The 18,482-nt window shown below is 41.5% G+C and overlaps 1 protein-coding gene across 10 annotated transcripts in view; it reads right to left on the bottom strand.

Moving 5' to 3' along the window:
• DAB2 (DAB adaptor protein 2) overlaps positions 1-18,482 on the bottom strand; it is a 259,005-nt gene that overhangs the window by 91,830 nt on the left and 148,693 nt on the right. For all 10 annotated transcript variants that reach the window (XM_029578230.1, XM_029578240.1, XM_029578259.1 and 7 more), the window contains 2 exons: positions 11,478-11,617; positions 1,484-1,582 (listed from right to left, as the gene is read on the bottom strand). In XM_029578230.1, coding sequence (XP_029434090.1) covers positions 1,484-1,582; positions 11,478-11,617 — 239 coding nt within the window. The remainder of the gene's footprint in view (positions 1-1,483; positions 1,583-11,477; positions 11,618-18,482) is intronic.

Genomic DNA, 18,482 nt, shown 5'->3' with positions numbered 1-18,482 from the left:
AAAATAAGACCAACATAGAACCCTCAGGGTACACACCCCAAAATCACGTGACATCACCACACAACTAACACTAAACAAAAAAAAAAAACAAAAAAAAAAATCACAAAATACAAAAAAGACCACAGTTCTATAAAAGAAAATTGCAATAAAAAATAGGCTGAATGGTGTTGCAAAAAGGTTGGTGTTCAGTTCAAAACACTACTAAAAGCCCACTACTAATGCCAAATACATTAAAGGACGTGAGTAGGGCTTCTATTTTTAGGTGTTCATGAAGTGTAAATACAGGTGTTTATTTTCCAGCTAATTAGAAGTTCTTTTAGGGTACAAAAAATATCTGTATGTTTATTGGCGTTTTCATGGTATATGTGCTATTGCTGGCTGTCTTTTCTGGCTGTATCAAATGCATAGATTTGTGCCACTGAAGAATCAGTGTGGAAAAGGAGGAAAAAAAAAAAAAAAAGATTCCAAGAATGGTAAAGAGAAGCGTGAGAACGTACTAGACAAGATATTTTTCCGGCTTTTCTTTATTCTGCATTGGGGAGGGGGGAGCTGTTTATCAGCAAAAACCTAAAATCAGAAGTTATATATGTGATACGTTTACTTAAACATAAATGCTAGAGATTAATGTTCTTTTCTGTTTGGAAAGATGTTCGACTTCTCAAAGCCCAGAATGTTTCTGGTTAGAGCAGGGTAAACTGTGTTGTAAGCTATTAGTGAATTCAAAGTGACAAGTCCTATAAAAAAAAAATATATATCTCATTATAAAATTATTAACCATTGTCTGCCTATAGGAGAAAATATAAGGGGGCCTTATTCAAAACAGATATTTCATCGTGCTATGAAGGAAAACGTCTTACGTGCCTAATACCGAACACTTTTTTCATACTGCTCGAAATGTGGGGGTGGCGGTATGGGGAGCGGGGGTGTGTGTGGGGGGGGGGGGGGGGGGGGGGAGAGCCTTAGCAGATCTGGGCAAATACGTTTTCATCTGTTCTTGACGGGACTCTTCAAATGCACTGTGTTGTTCAACTGAAATCCCCCGAAAAGCAATATCACATAGAATTCTGGCATTTACCGGTAATATTCTTTAAACAAAAATGGAATTTGTATTTTTTGGATAAGTATGAAAAGAAAACTGTTCTGCCTTAGCAATAAATTGTCAATAAATGTATTTTGGATGTTCTATTTTATTTACTATTGTATAACTTGTTGATTATTATTATATTTGTTGCTGTTCACTTGCCTCGAGCATTGTTATGGAAAGGTAAGAAATAAATATTGATTAATTAATGCTGATTGTGTGCAGTGTATATGTAAATCGAACTTGTTTTATTCCTCACACAGTGAAAGTAAATCTGTCTGCTCTGAAGCCTTTATATACATTATATAGGATGTGATATCTCAGATCGAACGTCGGTATATAAAAATAAATAAATAAAAATAAATAAATATGCAAACCACATCAGTACTGTTGGCTGCTTACCCCAGTTTTCTCATCGATGATCTTAATTCCAGAGAGGGAAATGTTCACCCAGATCCTCTGTTTGTGCTGTCCCTGAGAACGAGCGGCTACTGCCATTCCCTAACCGCAAGAAATAAAAGCAGTTACTACACAACAGTTAACATTTTGTTTCAAAACCGTACACAAACTTCAGTATTATACACAGAGCTGACAATCCCCCTTCATCATGGCACTGCAGTCCTAATTATGTTGTCTTGATTTTGCCATAACCTAAGATTTATGGCAAAAGCTTCTGCACATCAGGATAGCAGGGGTGTGAATGGAAAAAAAGACTCTCAGTGCATGTTATTTTATTATGGTATTATAGAAAGCTAATCAGTGGGTCATTGTCAATGTGAAAGTGTGCTACTGTTGATCTTGAGTCACGTGAATAAATTGTATGTTCATGTGCCAAATTCGCTGAGGAATAGCTCCCAACCTTTCTATATTTAGTTATTATGAGGGCAATTTTCATAGAAATTTACACATGGAAAAAAAGTGTTTCTCGCTGAATGAATATTGCAGAGCCTGGAAGCAGATGAAAGTTGTGAAATAAATATGCAGACTTTCAGCCACACTGCCAGGCCACGTTCCTGGGGGAGGGGGGTACTTAGTCAAGGGATGAAAAGTATGCACGCGTGCTGCATTTTCAAATCTAGAAGCATACTTTTCCAGAAAGCAGGTGTTAAGTGACTGCACACACTTTTCACCCACAACAATTTACAGTGTCTGTTGTCACATGCAATGTATTCCTTTTAACAACTGATGCAAAGCCCGTAGCAGAAAACACACGTGGCCTTTGGGAAATGGATTCCTATGACTGCACAATATCTTGCCGACTGTCCAGCACGGGGCACGCCTGACACCTTTCCAAAAGGGCACATGAACGTGCTATGTGATAAAGTAGCACTGGGAAGTCTTTTCTATGTAGGTCCTGTAAATTACAGACAATATTTTAAGCATATTATCATTTCCTCGATACAACTGCTGGTCTCTCTAATATCTTTGTCATGCATTAATATTATTGGCTTCTATTGTGTAAAATTTTGACCTATGGAAAAAGCTACATGCAGAAGACACTTTCCATACAGAACAAAGTCAAATATCCTCCAAGGCAATTTGAAAACCATTTTTCACCATAGTAAAAAACAAACAAACAAAAAACAAAAAAACACAAGAAAGCCATAAGACAAATATTGAAGGATAGTTGTCTATTTGCATAGTTCAGAATTTTTCATAATAGAAGGCCATAGGGTAGATTTTCAAAAGATTAAATTGGCTAACTTCAGTAGTTAGCCAGTTAAATTTAGCCAGTGGCGGGGGCAAATTAAATAACAGATTTCTCGCTAAATACGCAGGGTACACAAACTTAGCTGTACAAGAAAGGGACAGAGCCAGAGGTGCTCTCAGAATGTGTTTTAGCTTTAGGTAGTAAGGGGTCCATCTTCAATCACTGGCTGGCTTGCATAGATGGCTGAATAAACTTATCTGGCTAACTTTGGCAGGAGATTTCAGTGGTGTAGCTGCAGAAAGCTTATCCAGCTAATTTAGTTTTTCCCAGAAATTACCTTGGAATATCCCTACATCTTGCTAAATTTTAGTCCAATAATGAGATGTCCTGCTATATTTTAGCAGGATAAGAGCCCAAAATATTTAAAAAGGCAGTATTTAGCTAGATAACTTGCAGGTTATCCGGCTAATTGTCTGAATATGAACCTCTTAATCCATATTTTCATTCCTCATCAGCTAAATATAACTGAACAATTCTAGTTGCACAAACAGCAGGCCTAAATATAGCTAGACATTTTGCTCAGCCAAGGTTTGAAGAATTTTGAGCTACAAATCAAGCTGGTTAAATTTGGCTGAAAATTCAGTGCAAGATAACCAGATAAAATTATCCACTCAGTGGATTTTTGTGTATTGACCCGTTTGTTCTTAATGTTAAAATGTTCTCAAAAGTATACTCCCACTCTATACTCAAGTTTCTATATATATGTGTAGTATTTCACAAATATCTGTTGGTTACATTTTGAACATGCTTATGCTGTGTAGAATGAAATGGGCCAAGGTTTAGCTAGGTCTTTCATGCCCTTTAAGAAGGTAACACTGCTCATGCTCATTAAAGCAGAGTTAAAAATAAATTTACTTCTTAGGGTAGGTTTATTTACAATGGAGCAGCAAGGAAAGGCGAATATTATTAAAAAAAAAAAGTCAAAAAAGAAACAAACATCTAGCTCATGGCTACCAAGCTTTTATCCAAAGTGACCTGCCATTTTAGCACTTGGCAATTCACAGGATCCTACAGGACAACCAAAATAGATAAGTAGGGGTGTGGTCCTCCTCTAACAAATTACTCCACTCTTATAACACTCTAGCTGATCATCTCAACTTCCACCCCCTCCAGAAGAACGCCACTTAACTCCTACCCTCCCAGCAGGCCTCCTCTCTGAACCTTCACCCCCAACCAGTGGATCCCCTTTTATATCCTCCACAGCCCACCCCCTCTAGCCCTTTTCACATCTCCCCAGCTGATCTTCTCTCACGTTCAACCCCTTTTTAAAATCCCCAATTGATCTTCTTGTATCTCCTCCCTCTCACTCCATTTCCCTCATCCCCCATAAGAACATAAGAAATTGCCATGCTAGGTCAGACCAAGGGTCCATCAAGCCCAGCATCCTGTTTCCAACAGAGGCCAAACCAGGCCACAAGAACCTGGCAAGTACCAAAACACTAAAAAGCTCCCATGCTACTGATGCCAGTAATAGCAGAGGCCATTCCCTAAGTCAACTTGATTAATAACAGTTAATGGACTTCTCCTCAAAGAACTTATCCAAACCATTTTTAAGACCTCTCATTATTTTAAAGACCTCCATCATATCCCCCTTCAGCTGTCTCTTCTCCAAGCTGAACAGCCCTAACCTCTTCAGCCTTTCCTCATAGAGGAGCTGTTTCATCCCCTTTATCATTTTTGTCACCCTTCTCTGTACCTTCTCCATCACAACTATATCTTTGAGATGCAGCGACCAGAATTGTACACAGTATTCAAAGTGTGGTCTCACCATGGAGCGATATAGAGGCATTATGACACTTTCCGTTTTGTTAACATTCCCTTCTTAATAATTCCTAACTATGTTTGCTTTTTTTGACTGCTGCAGCACACTGAGCTGACTATTTCAAAATATTATCCACTATGATGCCTAGATCTTCTTCCTGAGTGGTAGCTCCTAATATGGAACCTAACATCGTGTAACTACAGCAAGGGTTATTTTTCCCTATATGCAAGACCTTGCACATGTCCACATTAAATTTCATCTGCCATTTGGATGCCCAATCTTCCCAGTCTTGCAAGGGCCTCCTATAATGTATCACAATCCGTTTATGATTTAACTACTCTGAATAATTTTGTAACATCTGCAAATTTGATAACCTCACTCGTCCTATTCATTTCCAGATCATTTATAAACATATTGAAAAGCACAGGCCCAAGTACAGATTCCTGAGGAACTCCACTGTTTACCCTTTTCAACTGGGAAAATTGACCATTTAATCCTACTCTGTTTCCTGTCTTTTAACCAGTTTGTAAACCATGAAAGGACATTGCCTCCTATCCCATTACTTTTTAGTTTTCTTAGAAGCCTCTCTTCCCTGCATCATTGTCTCATCCACACATTGAGACTCCAGAGCTCTGCCTGCCTCTGGGGACCTGCACGTGGAACAGGAAGCATTTCAGAGAATGCCACCTTGAAGGTTCTGGATTTCAGCTTTCTACCTAAAATCCTAAATTTGGCTTCCAGAACCTCTCTCCCAGATTTTCCTATGGCGTTGGTGCCCACATGTACCACGACAGTCAGCTCCTCCCCAGCACTGTATATAATCCTATCTAGGTGACGCGTGAGGTCTGCCACCTTCACACCAGGCAGTCCTCACATCCATCATCCACCCTATCTACATTCCTAATAATTGAATCACCAACTATGATGGCCGGCCTAACCCTTCCCTCCTGGGCAGTAGCCCCGGTAGACTTGTCCTCAGTGCGAGAGGACAATACATCCTTGCTACAGGATCACTTCCTGCTACACCAGGGTGATTTTTTCCAACTGGGAGACCTTTCTGATCCAAGGCAGCACTGGGACTGCCAGACTGGATTTGGGACTTGGCTATGTCCCTGAAGGTCTCATCAATGTACCTCTGTCTGCCTCAGCTCCTCCAAGTCTGCCACTCTAGCCTCCAGAGATCGGACTCGTTCTCTGAGAGCTAGGAGCTCTTTGCACTAAGTGCACACATACAATCTCTCATCGGCAGGTAAAAAAAATCTTATATGTATCACTCAATGCAAAAGACCGGAAAGCCCCCCTCTCTGTCACCTCCTAGCCTCACCACCTCCTCTCAATCCTTCTTTTACATTCCCTCAGCTGATCCCCTCTCCCTGCCTAGCTCATCTCTTACATCCTCTAATCAATCTTCTTTCATTCCCCCCTTACCCAATTCCTCTCCAGCTGTTCTAACCCTCCTGAATTTGATCTTTCCCTTCAAACATTCCCTTCTTTAAATATCCCTCTGCGCCAGTGACAGCAGCAGCATTTTCCTTTGAGCTCTGGGCCAATGGTGGTAGTAGTGATGCAAAGAGAGGGCAGGCTAATGACAGGGGCAACATTTTTCTCTTGGGTAAGGTTCAGTGGTGAATGAGGGGAGAGAAGCTGTGGCAATATTCACAAGCCCATGCATACTCAACCCTCCCCTCCCGGCTGGTCCCTGGCAGGACACATACTTCCTTCCACTAATGCTGCCGCTCATGGTGCCTGAAGACTCTTATGACCCCAGCTTAAAAAGTTTTGTGATCCCCATCTGGGAATCTCAAATCACCTGACCTAGCTCAATCCATGCCATAACTAAATATACATGAACCGTTATATCTCACTGACTAGAGCCAGGCTAGGCCTGTTAGCCCAAGAAACAGGAGCAGTTTCACCACCAAATCTGCTTCCTGGGGTGCAGTCAACTTACTCTTCCCAGTCAAAGGAGCCCGGTATGAAAAGATGTACCAGTATGAGGGGCTCAGCAGATTCCCAAGAGACCAGCTGCCATTGGTCCAGTGACTAACACACATAACATAGGAACATAACATAGTAGTGACAGCAGAAAAGGACAAAATGGTAGTAACTGCCGCTCCATGCAGGTTACCCCCAAGCCTTAAGTTAAGGGTAATAATATTAACAATCAAAACCAAGCAGGTACTTGTAGCCTGGTTTGGCCACTGTTGGAAACAGGATGCCTGGCTGGATGGACCCTTGGTCTGACTCAGTATGGCAATTTCTTATGTTCAATAATCTCCCTTCTGAAGTTCACCAGTCTCTCTCATTGTTCACTGATCTTCCTAAAAACTTGCTTGTTAAACTAGATGTCCTTTAAATTTTCTAAGCAGCTTTCCACTATCCGGTCCATGATACCTTCAGTCTGTATCATTTCCTGGTTTTTGGTCAACCCACTTATTATGAAACATTTTAAAGGTGCATTTTAAGTTACTTAAAATGCACCTTTAAGTAACTTAAAATGTTAACATTTTGAACAGTGACCTCTGCAACTAGGTGACATTAACATGAATAGATCCTATAGCTGGGATTATACATGCACCATCCTTAAACATCTCCCTTTTGTAAAAGGTCAACTTCCAAACAAAATACCGAAAGATTCCTAGGCATTTCCATCTTCCCAAATGTTTTACCTCTCTTAAAGGTCATTGATTTATGATCATGCTAAGCTGTCCTGAATTTCAATATTAAAATGAGAGTCCAGTCTACAAAAACCATCAAATGTCAGTTATACTGAATCTCATTTTCAAGACAGTTTTGCCAAAGACACAAACAGGAAAAGGTTTTTTTTGTTTTTTTAATCAAAAGCTTATAATCTGTCAACTGAATTAAATTTGAGTCTCAAGATCCATCTATGGTTCCTTACAGCAATCTAAACCACTTTCTTGCCAAATTGCTGTGAAATGTGTTAATGAAATTTTCAATTATTTTCTTAAAAATATTTGTTTTGAAACAACCTTTAAATGCAGATATTTCAAAAACAGCATACTAAAACCTCCAAACTTTCTCTATGTTTTAAAATACTTCCAGCACTGTAAAATGATCACTACTCAAAAATCCATAGAGATGTACATTCCAGGCATGTTACATAATTCTGCCATATTTAACCATGCCATTTCCTGCTCATTTCAAAACAGTCTGCAGGGGAATTTGCATTGTAAATCACTAGGCAGAGATTATATTACTGAAAATAAATTCAGTGCAGTAAAAAGAAAAAGAAGCATTACTAGCCAGTATGCATCATGAATCCCTACAAGAATTCTACGGCAATAAAGAAGGGGATGTGTTTTCAATTTCATTCGCTTCATTAGTTTGTGTGCGCAAATTTCTACACCCATAAAATTCAGTTTATGCACATAAACTACTGAAACAAACTGAATAAATGAGTCAAAGAAAAAGCTAACACAAATGTACGAAGCAACTGAACACTAACTGAGTGCATAGCACAGAGACCGATGTCTGCCTTTAGAAAATAAGCTATCACAGGTACTAATTATTATGTTTTATCTGCATTAATACTTAATGAATGCATTCAGCTGACAAGGACGTCTGCCCAGCCTGAAACAGTTCAGAGATGTGAAGGTAGCAGCAGGCATTGTAAAGGAAGCACTAGAGGAGTTAGTAAAAGTAGTCCTGCTTGAAAGAAGAAGTTGGAGAACAAGGGGCAGCTGGAAATTCCAATCCCAGGGACACAGGGCCTAAAGCCAGTCGGAAGAAACCTAAAAGTGCAGAGAGAGGGGGAACATTAATAGTGAGATTAAGGTGAAGCGAATTAAGGATTTATTTAGAGAGAGCAAAGTCTCTCTTTGTAGTGGAAGCTGTCAGGAAGGCATGGGTCTGTCCAATTGGGGCCAAGACAACCAAAGTACTTTCAAACCTGGAGGACTATCTGTATAAGAAGGCTGCATGGGCCTACTACTAAGGGTTTGTTCGCAGCTTGACAGTGGACTGCTGAACAGAGTTTATGCCAGCATGTATTTAAATGACTCGTGTATATACCTGGAATCCCTTGGTAACCCCGGGGGTGGAATTGTGTTTTCTGGGAAGTAACAGACATTGGAAGAAAACAAAGAAACTTACCTGGCCATACAAGTGTTTCTGGCTTTTAGATACCTAGTGGCCTCTCACATAGTCTATGCTTATGTTTCTTAAATAATAACTGGCCATCTTTTATACTCTCATACAAATGAGAAGTTGAGAAATAATCTCAAGCAGTACAACAGTTTTGAGTGATTTAGGACATAGGGATTAAGCATTTTTCCCCAACAGAGACAAAATGTGAGAAACCCCCATTTTAGAATGCATATATTGTGTAGTGATGTTTCAAAGGGAAACCACATCGGCAGGTTTGCTTTGGAAATGAATAACAGGTATGTGCCTAAAAAGAGGCCATGTACTTTTGCACCAGTTCTTTCTGCAGGTAGATCCGGGAAATAACAGGGTGTCCACAATTGAAAATTAAAAATGCTTATGCACCGTTTAATCCCTGACCTGGGGAGCAGGGGGGAGGGGTGCCAGCCTTCCAACAGAGCAGTGGTTCTCAACCTTTCTAATGCCGTGACCCCGTAATACAGTTCCTCATGTTGCGGTGACCCCTCGCCCCGCCCTCGCCCCGCAAGGGCGGGGCGAGGGCGGGGCTTTGGTAATATGGGGGCGGGGTTATGGATGGGGTTGGATTTTAGTGCATACTTATTTATTATGACATTTATAAACAGAACCACCATTCCTCATAAAACAATAAAATTAAGAAACATAAAGCATCAGTTATAATAGTAAAACCATACTAATAAAAGAATATTTTAAAATTACTGATAAATAGAATTTCTATTAATTAAAATCATATACATTTTATAATTTCCCAAACACCAATAATATTTCAAAACAGCACATATATCAAATAACACACAATAATTAAAACTAATAAGGATTTTAAAAAGCCCCTGCTCTTGATTTCCAGTCACCCTGATATTGTCGAGGATTAGGAGGTTATCCTCTCTCTCTCACACATACTCACATGTCCATTCTCTCTCACACATACACTGTCACATACATACACATTCATGCTCTTATACCCACCATAACCTCTCACTCTCACAGACACTGATACACTCTCAGGGTGTAAGACACTCTCCCCCCCCCCCCCCCACTCACACACACACACACTCTTACTCCCCTGGATTTTCTCATACACACTCATGCTCTCACTCTTACTGGCTCCCTCACAACCTCAGAGTCTTTCAGATAAAACTCTATGCAGCAGAAATAATGCTGAATGTTGAGAATTGTGTTATGCAGACTAATCTGGAAAATGCACTAATTTCTACATGAGTCATAATGAATCAGTCCTCAGCTGCAGGCTTCAATTGATTATCCTGGCTCCCTTTATGTTTGCCAAATACAGTTCATGTGTAACAGCAATCCTAATTCTCCACCAGATCAAGCTGATTTCACATCCCACTTCATACTTTGTCACCTCCAGCTGAGTCAAACAATTAATCTAATTACTGCCACTGCTGCCACGTGGCTATTGGGGAGGCGTTGATTGCTGCTATTGGCACTGAAGCCCATTCTGCTGCCTCCTCTGTGCAGGCCCCCTGGGTTTCCACTTCCTCCATGTTGATCTCGTACATTGTGAGATCCGCCATAGAGAAAGTGCTACTCTTGCACATTCCCAAAGATTACATGTACCAATCAGTAAAAAGTAATTTATTTTTTTTTACATCTGCTTCCCTTTATTTTTTTGCCATTTCCTTTTATATTGCCTTTTTTTCTGTTTCTTTTCTCTCCACCTGTCTTCTTCCCTCAAACACAGTCAGGTTCTCATTCTCACATGCATTTCTCTCTCAAACACACATACACACACAGGATCTCACTGTCACATGCTCTTTCTGTCATGCAATCATTCATACATACAGTCTCTCACTGGCACAGGCTGTCTGAGTCTCACACACAGGCTCTCTCACACCCCCACATGCTGCCTTGCTCAAGCACAGGCTCTCACTGTCACATGCTGTCTCTTTCACACACACAGAGGCTCTCACATGCTGTCTCTGCAAACATACACAGTCTCTCAATTCACACTCACACACAATCTCTCAACTCATCTCATACTCGCACACACCTCTCTCTCACCTCTGGGCCTCTTCTTTACGGGTTGCCACAGGATGGGCTCTGCAGCAGCCCTGGTCTTCTCGGGCCGCGCTGCTCCTCTTCTGCACGCGGCTGACGCGCCTCCTCCTTCCTGCCCGTGCGGCTCCGGCAACATTTGTCTTCCGGGGCAGGGCGGGCAGGAAGTAAGTAGGAGGAGCACCGCGACGCGCTCCCTTTTGGGGTTGGAGGAGGCAGGTCTCCAGCTTCGCCCCGCCTCCCCGCAGCAGCCGCGGCCCGGCAAAAAACCCCAACGGCCCGGTACTGGTCTGCGGACCGGGCCGTTGGGGTCGGTCCGCAGATCAGTTTTGGTCGAACGACCTGTGTTTTGGTCGAACGACCAAAACACAGGTCGTTCGACCACCACACAGGCGACCCCTGTGTTTTGGTCGTTCGACCCCCGCCGGGGTCGCGACCCACAGGTTGAGAACCGCTGCAACAGAGAATCTGTTGCTTAGCCAATTTTCTCGGAAAATTGTCCTCAGACTATTAGATGTTCTCATGGCAGTGAATTTTCATAAATTACCTAGAATAGTCATTGTGCAATGACTGCACAGTAGTTGGAATCAAATCTTTCTTGAAGACTGAGATTCTCCGTCTTTCCTACCAGTCCAGGGTTTGGGAGCTCTAGTTTCACTCAGACTGACTCAGCTCTGAGGTGCAATGTAATATCGGATCATAGTCTTGAGCTGAATGGCTTGCCACTAATTTTGGCAGGAGAGAATGGTTTAATACTTTACCTTCAGTTTCATCATTGAATCTTGGCTCATTTTGTCACCTCTGGCTTCAGGAACATCATCAATACCAATCAGTTTAGCCTTGTATCTGACTCCGTCTCCTCTGAACCTCGCCAAAAGAGATTCATTCGTTTTTTCTGAACCTAAGAGATGGGAGGAGGAGGAGAAAAAAAACCCAAAAACAAACAAGAGTAAGGGTTTGATTCACCCCAATACTTTCAACCTTTGAAGGGTGAATAATGAGAAATATTCAGGTTTGGACAAACATCAGCTGTTGTAAAATTTTCATCAAAATAGATTTGTCAAAACCATAAAACTGATATATATATATATATAATGTATGTAACTGAGGTAAGGGGTATAAAAGAATTTGAAGATACCCCTTACCTCAGTTACATCACAGTGCCATATTTGTCCAAACATACGTTTTCTCACTTATGCACATTTCATTTTTTACTATCTCACAGGACGCATCCATGGTGCAATCTCATTAGGACTTTATGGAGATCAGATGACAGATACCATTGGCATAAAACAATGCTTGCTACATTAACAAGTATGAATCACTTGCACTGACAATTTATAGCATAACTCTGTAAAAATCAATTCTCTATCATGCAAGCTAATGTACACACGTATCACTCTACTCCTTCTTTTGCACAGCATAGCAACTTATAGTGCATCATTCATTTCTTTCCTGCCATTCACAATACTTCTGAAGGCAGCACATACCTACAGCAATGTAGAAGAAAAATATAAATTATAACATTTATTTATGGGGAAAAATACAAAACAAAAGGCTCTTGCATGTGAGCTCCTTTTAAGGTTGCAAGGTGCTTGTGCATGTTGTAGTTGCCCAGTAGCTAGTGTACTTCTGTGTTGTTGCATTTCAGGGCCTGGGAAGACAATTCTTAAAGTCATTTATGTGATAAATAACGGTTTACAACTGTAAATTGGCCTGCTGGAAACTACCCTCACCCAATGCAGCTATAAATCTGTGCCGTGGAACAACACAGATTGTTAGCCGCGTTCAGAAGTGGCATTCCCCAGAGGCACATTTAGGTCGGGACAGGAGATTGTATTTTCCATTCTGTGCATGCCATTTGCTATGAAAACTCTGCCCATGCAAAATGCAGGGGGCAAGTGTCCTTGGGTACTTTGTGCCGGCGGCATGTTTCAAAGTGAATATGTGGGTGCCTTCTCTTGGAAACTGGGGCAATGTTCATAGGTAAAAGTAACCGCAATGCAGACAGTTTAAAACATTACTCTCAGTGTAGCCGGTCCCCTATTTATGATGTTCACCTCATCCAGGGGTGCTACGAGTTTCATGGTTTAAGTCCAGTGGTGGCACTATCAATCTCTCTCAAAGTACAGAAACTTGTACTCTAGCTGGATGATACCCACCAAGTATGTGAAGATCCAAAACAGGAGCAAGGAAGCAAAGGTATAGGGATACCATCTGAAAGTGTGGAATTTTGAGGCAACTTTGACCTTTGAGGACTAGCACTGTGTAGAAGGAACCATCCTTCTTGGGCACCACGAAGTATATGGAATACATCCCTGTGCACTGTTCTGGATGGATACTGGTACTACTGCTTGCAAGCCTTGCAATTTGTCTAAGGTGGCTTTTATTGCTTCTTCCTTTGCTGGTAAGCGTGGAGATACTATAAAAGTTCAGGGAACTGGTTTCACTAATTCGGGGGCATATCCCTCGTGAACAACCTCCAAGACCCATTGATGCAAGGAAACAGGGGTCCACACTGAGTAGAACCAGTGTAGGCAGCTACCTGCTGGGTTATCTTCAGAGGGACCCTTTGATTATCACTGGGACGTGCAGCTAATGCTGGTCTTCCCAGGGAAAATACTCTTCGACATCTTAACTCCCTGAAAAGGCTGAGATCTAGCCTTTAGAATCTTCTAGGTCCCGAGATCACTGGGTCTGTATCTTTGGTAATCCCTGAGGTGGTGTTGTCTTAGGCCTCTGGTGTTGGCTCGTGGTTTGTCTTCTGGGAGTCTCTGGGGTTTAGATTCCCCCAGGCTTGTCATGTGCTTTTCAAGTTCTTCTCCAAATAAGAGACCCCCATGAAAGGGTCATTTTCCTAGGCGGGACTTTGATGGTTCATCAGCCACCCAATTTCAGAGCCATAGTAGTCTACTTGCTACTATATCCGAGGCTGTTGCCAAGGGCACCATCCTGAGGCGACCATAAAGAGTATGCCAAGAAGGTCACCCCGACTCGTATCTGTAGAGTCTGATAACTGCTGCACCCATCTTACTACCGCGCAAACAATGTAACCTCCAAATATGGAAGCCTGTAAGGCCACTGCATTTGTCAAAAAGAGTTGCCTTAGTATTGCTTCAATCTTTTTATCTTAATGGACTTTTAGGATTGTCCCACATTCCACTAGGATAGTGGTCTAGTGTACAATGGCCGAAACAGAGGCATCCACTCTAGGGATCCTCAGGAAAGGCTGTCTCATGTTGGAGGGAATATAACTTCCCAAGGGCCTTAGTCCCTCTTAGGGATCCATGAGGTTTTTCCCATTCCCAGGGTAGGTTGTAACGGGAATGCTTTAGATGGCTTGCACAGGCCTTGAAGGATAGGGTTCCCTTCAACTAACTTCTCATCCTTTGAGCCAGAGATCTTGAATGCCGCCAGGGTATCAGATTAGTGTAGGCAACTCCACTCCTTGAAATACGTGTATCATCATTGAATTCCCCTCATCCTCAGAAGACCACTTTTCTTCCCAGGAGTGACCTGAATCCAATGTCAAAGGGGAATTCACTTTGGACTCCTGGGTAGGAGCTCTGGAAGATGGGCCTGAATCCCCGGGATCTGGCCCTTTTCTGGATAGATTGCCTTGCCTTTGCAGAAGCTGGGGGGGGGGGGGAGGGGGCTAGGGTCCTCTTATTTGCCTGCATGGTTTCATAGGCCATAGGATAAATTTCGCCGAGAAGGCTCCTGAGGTGTTCCCCCAAGAGCTTCCCCCCCCCCCCTCTACCTTAGGATTTGGCCTCACATCAGAGGAAGCCACAGTGGGTGGGCTTCAGGCCATAAAACCCCTAGGTGGGCTGTCCTGCTGCAGTTCTTCTTCATCTGGTACCTTCCTGACCTCTTTCTCTGGAGAACTGAAAGTCTCCAATTGCTCCTCGGGTGGAGCAGGAAAGGCCTGCATTGCTGGATCCTCTCTCCCAGAGTCCATGTCACAGAGTGGGTTTAGCGTCCCCTGCATGCCAAGCACCTCCTTCCCCTCAGGATATTCTTGGTGCTGGGGTGGCCTGCCCTGGAGACAGCACTACAGCTTGGGCTTTGCTTTCTTTATTTTTTCCAACGCACCTGCACGCATCCTTCCCTTCCCAATGTCTACAAACGCACCATCTAAGACTCACATCACAACTTCCCTGTTTTCTTACGGTGCTGACACTGATATGACTTATCCTATCCTTCTTTAGCAAACAGCTTTACGATAGGCAAACCCTTTAATGAGCCACTTACACAAGGCCATTCTTTGGGGACAGGGTGGGAGGGACCAGAATGAGAGCAGAATCAATCTTTAATCTTCGGGGGAGGCAAGGAGCCAGGGGCCTTAGGGCAGTGGGAACCCCCTGTACGAGCTACTGCACTAGAACCCTGAGAGGAAGACCAGATCTCCTCTTGAGAGCTAGAGATGATACGATTCCAGGTGCTGGAGTAGGGCGAGCCCAGTCCAAGATCAAGAGAGATGTTCTGTTGAACTCCACCTCTGCTGGAGACAGAGAACTACTGAAGGTTGCCTCCAGCCACTTCTTTCATAGTGGTTCCTAAATTGATGACTTGTCTAGCAGAAAGATAAGGAACTAAAATATAAAATTGCTAACCTGTTACTGTTTAAGACTGTCAATATACCTGAAGACCAGAAGGTGGTCAATATACCACTAATTTTGAAAAAGGAATCCAGGGATGATTCGCAAAACTATAGACCAGTGAGAGCCTGATGTTGGTGCCAGGCAATATAGTAAAAATCATTCTTAAAAACAAAATCACCTGCTAAATAGGCTGATATGGCTAATGAATACATTTTCAAAGGGGTTATGCATGGAGAATTATCATATATGTGCATAAGTAGCTTCTATACAAGTACATACTATTTTATAAACATCAAAAGGACATGTGTATTTTCAGTTTTGCATGCACATTTTCTGGCACAAAAAAGGGGTACTTTAGAGGTTTTCCAGGCCAGGGTTGTGAATTACACACAGAAGTTGCTATTTTATAAGATATTCACATATAAATTAACTAACTTATTTGTGCAATTTTACACCTGCTAATTAAGCAGAGCAACTGATATCAAATTGTTGATGATATGTTTTAGTATTCTCTCTTTTACATGTTATTTGGTATATACATAGATATATTTTATTGTGCTTGGTACATTTTGTAAACCGCTACAACGTATGAGTAGCGGTATAAAAAACCTTTTTAAAGAAATGAAATAAATAATATGATGGAAAATCTGCTAAACTGGTGGGGGATCCAGGATAAGGTGCTAGAGGGTCTAGATGAATTAACAAAGGTATCGGCAAACTAGCGATTTCAAATATGAGCATAAAGTATTTTTATGTGCATACATTATAAAGTTCCTGGTTTTACACATGCATTGTTTTATGCACTTAAAATATATGCAAGAATGATGATAAAATAGGTAGGAAAAAGAAAGCATTTTCATTGCAGTGAAAATATATATGTTACATAACATAAAACCATATGGATGTACTTTTGGAGCAAAAGTAGCTCGTTATTTTGTAAGCTGCACAGTTCCTGTTATACAGTTCATAAAATACTAGGATAAATCTCCATATGCACATGCAGTAATGTGAAAAGGTTTCAAAGTTATACTGTAAATGGGGAAGAGTCAACATGATTTTAGCAAAGGGAAGTCTTGCCTTAGCAATCTTTTAGATTTTTTTTTTAAGGTATTAAAAAACATGTAGATAAAAGGTGAGCCAGTTGATAGAAGGTATTTGTCAAATGCCTTATGAAAATCCAAAGTCCTCCCTGACAGACTCCTCAGGAAATTATAAAGTCATGAGATAGGAGGCCATGTCCTATTGTGGATTGGTAACTGGTTAAGAGACAGGAAACAGAGGGTCAGAATTGCCAAGGAGAAAGGTCATTAGTGGAATACCCAGGGATAATTCTATCATTAGGCAGCATGGTGAGGCGGCTGCCTCAGGTGGCAACATCTGGAGGGCAGCATTAAGTGCCCCCCCAAAACACTCCTGCAGTGGCTGTGCCACCTTGCCACAGACATGATTACTGAAGAGACTGGGGGATTTTGAATAGAGGCAGGGCTTCGGCGAACCCCATCCTGCCACGGCTCAAAGAGAGGTCCTTACAGGGCTGCAGAAGACCTGATCCTGCAGTGGCCAAAGAAAAGAGGAGAAGGTCCTGAGAGTATGTATATGTGTAAGAGAGAGTGAGAGCCAGTGTGCATGACTGTGATAACCTGTGAGCGTGTGTGTATGTGATCACATGTAAGAATTTGTGAGAGAGAGAGAGAGAGACACAGACAAAGAGAGAGGATATGAGGGAACGCTTGTGTGAATGTGAGAAGTAGAAAGAGTGTGAGCGAGTGCCTATGTACTTCTTACCCATTTACGTCTAACAAGTTTTATGGTTTTCTACAAACACAGATTCATTGAAAAAAAAAAAAGGGGTGGCCTTTTAATTGCTGACAGAGAACCAATAGCATTAATTCAGACAGGCCAATATGAGGCCTGCCAACTAGCTTCAAAAATGTGGGGAATTTGCCTTTTCTACTGTCCACCTGGGCTTCTAAAATCTAACCCTATCACAGAAATCTTAGTTGCTATAAAAATAAAACTATCACCACTCATTGTGTACTGAGAAACTTTCATCTGTATGTTGACAAAAATCCCTTATCCCTGCCTTGTGAAGGATTTTTCTCAGCCCTCTCCTCGCTTGGATGGGAACAAATAATTCAAACGCCTATGCAAAGATATGGCTATATGCTTGACTTTATATTATTAAATAAATTTTCTTTTTTGTGTGGTTTTTTTTTTTTTACATGATGACCTTTCAGTTCCCACCTGTAAAGAAATATTGTGGATTTTTTTTTTTAATAACCTTGACGGTAAGATGTCCAACTCCACACATCTCAGTTTTCAGCCCCTTGGCAGGCTTGTTAAAATGAGGGCACATTGCCATTGATCTCCTCCGAGCTCAGTGTTTACCCAGCTTTAACGCTCTCCCTGCTGCGAACATACATTACTGGAGCAGTAACTCATTGGGACACCGCATTACTGAAAGCAGCTGATGAATCAGCGCCAATAAAAATTGCATCTCCTCAGAAGAGAATTTATTTATTTATTTACTAATTTTTACTATACCGATATTCAAGACAAGTCTTATCGTACCGGTTTACATCAAACAAGGGAAAACCATCTAAACGGGCGGAGGAAAATGAAAATGAGAATGAAAGATACCTTGAAAAATAAGAAATGTGTTATATGCCAACAAGAATGAAAATGGCTCACACCTTGGTGCAGATAATCTTATCCTCTCTAACTGACCCAATATAGGGATACAATTTTAAAAACATAAAAGGTTTATTTTGATAGTAGAATTCAAGATACAGCAGGTAATACCCATGAGCTTTTTCTCACCGTTTCAAAACTAACAAATCTCGTGCATAATAATTACATCATTACTGTTGGCGTGTTGAACCCAGATGATTTCGCAATGTTTTTTCAGAAAACAAATTTCTGACCTGTGCACAAATTTGCCAACTGCTTCTAATTCTGTTGTGCCCTTCACACATCCGAGTCAGAACCAAACTGGGATCGTTTCTATTCATTAACTAAATCGAGATTTCCAATATTATCAGTACAACAAATACATCAAAATGTCCAAAGAGCTGTGACACACTAGCCTCATTGGTAAAGATGTCACCAATTAAAGGACACTTCCTGTTGGGCACTTAAGCAAGGATCATTTCGTCCATTGCT

Source organism: Rhinatrema bivittatum, chromosome 1 (assembly GCF_901001135.1).
Source record: "Rhinatrema bivittatum chromosome 1, aRhiBiv1.1, whole genome shotgun sequence".
Classification (NCBI taxonomy): domain Eukaryota; kingdom Metazoa; phylum Chordata; class Amphibia; order Gymnophiona; family Rhinatrematidae; genus Rhinatrema; species Rhinatrema bivittatum.
This window is presented reverse-complemented; position numbering and strand designations above follow the sequence as displayed.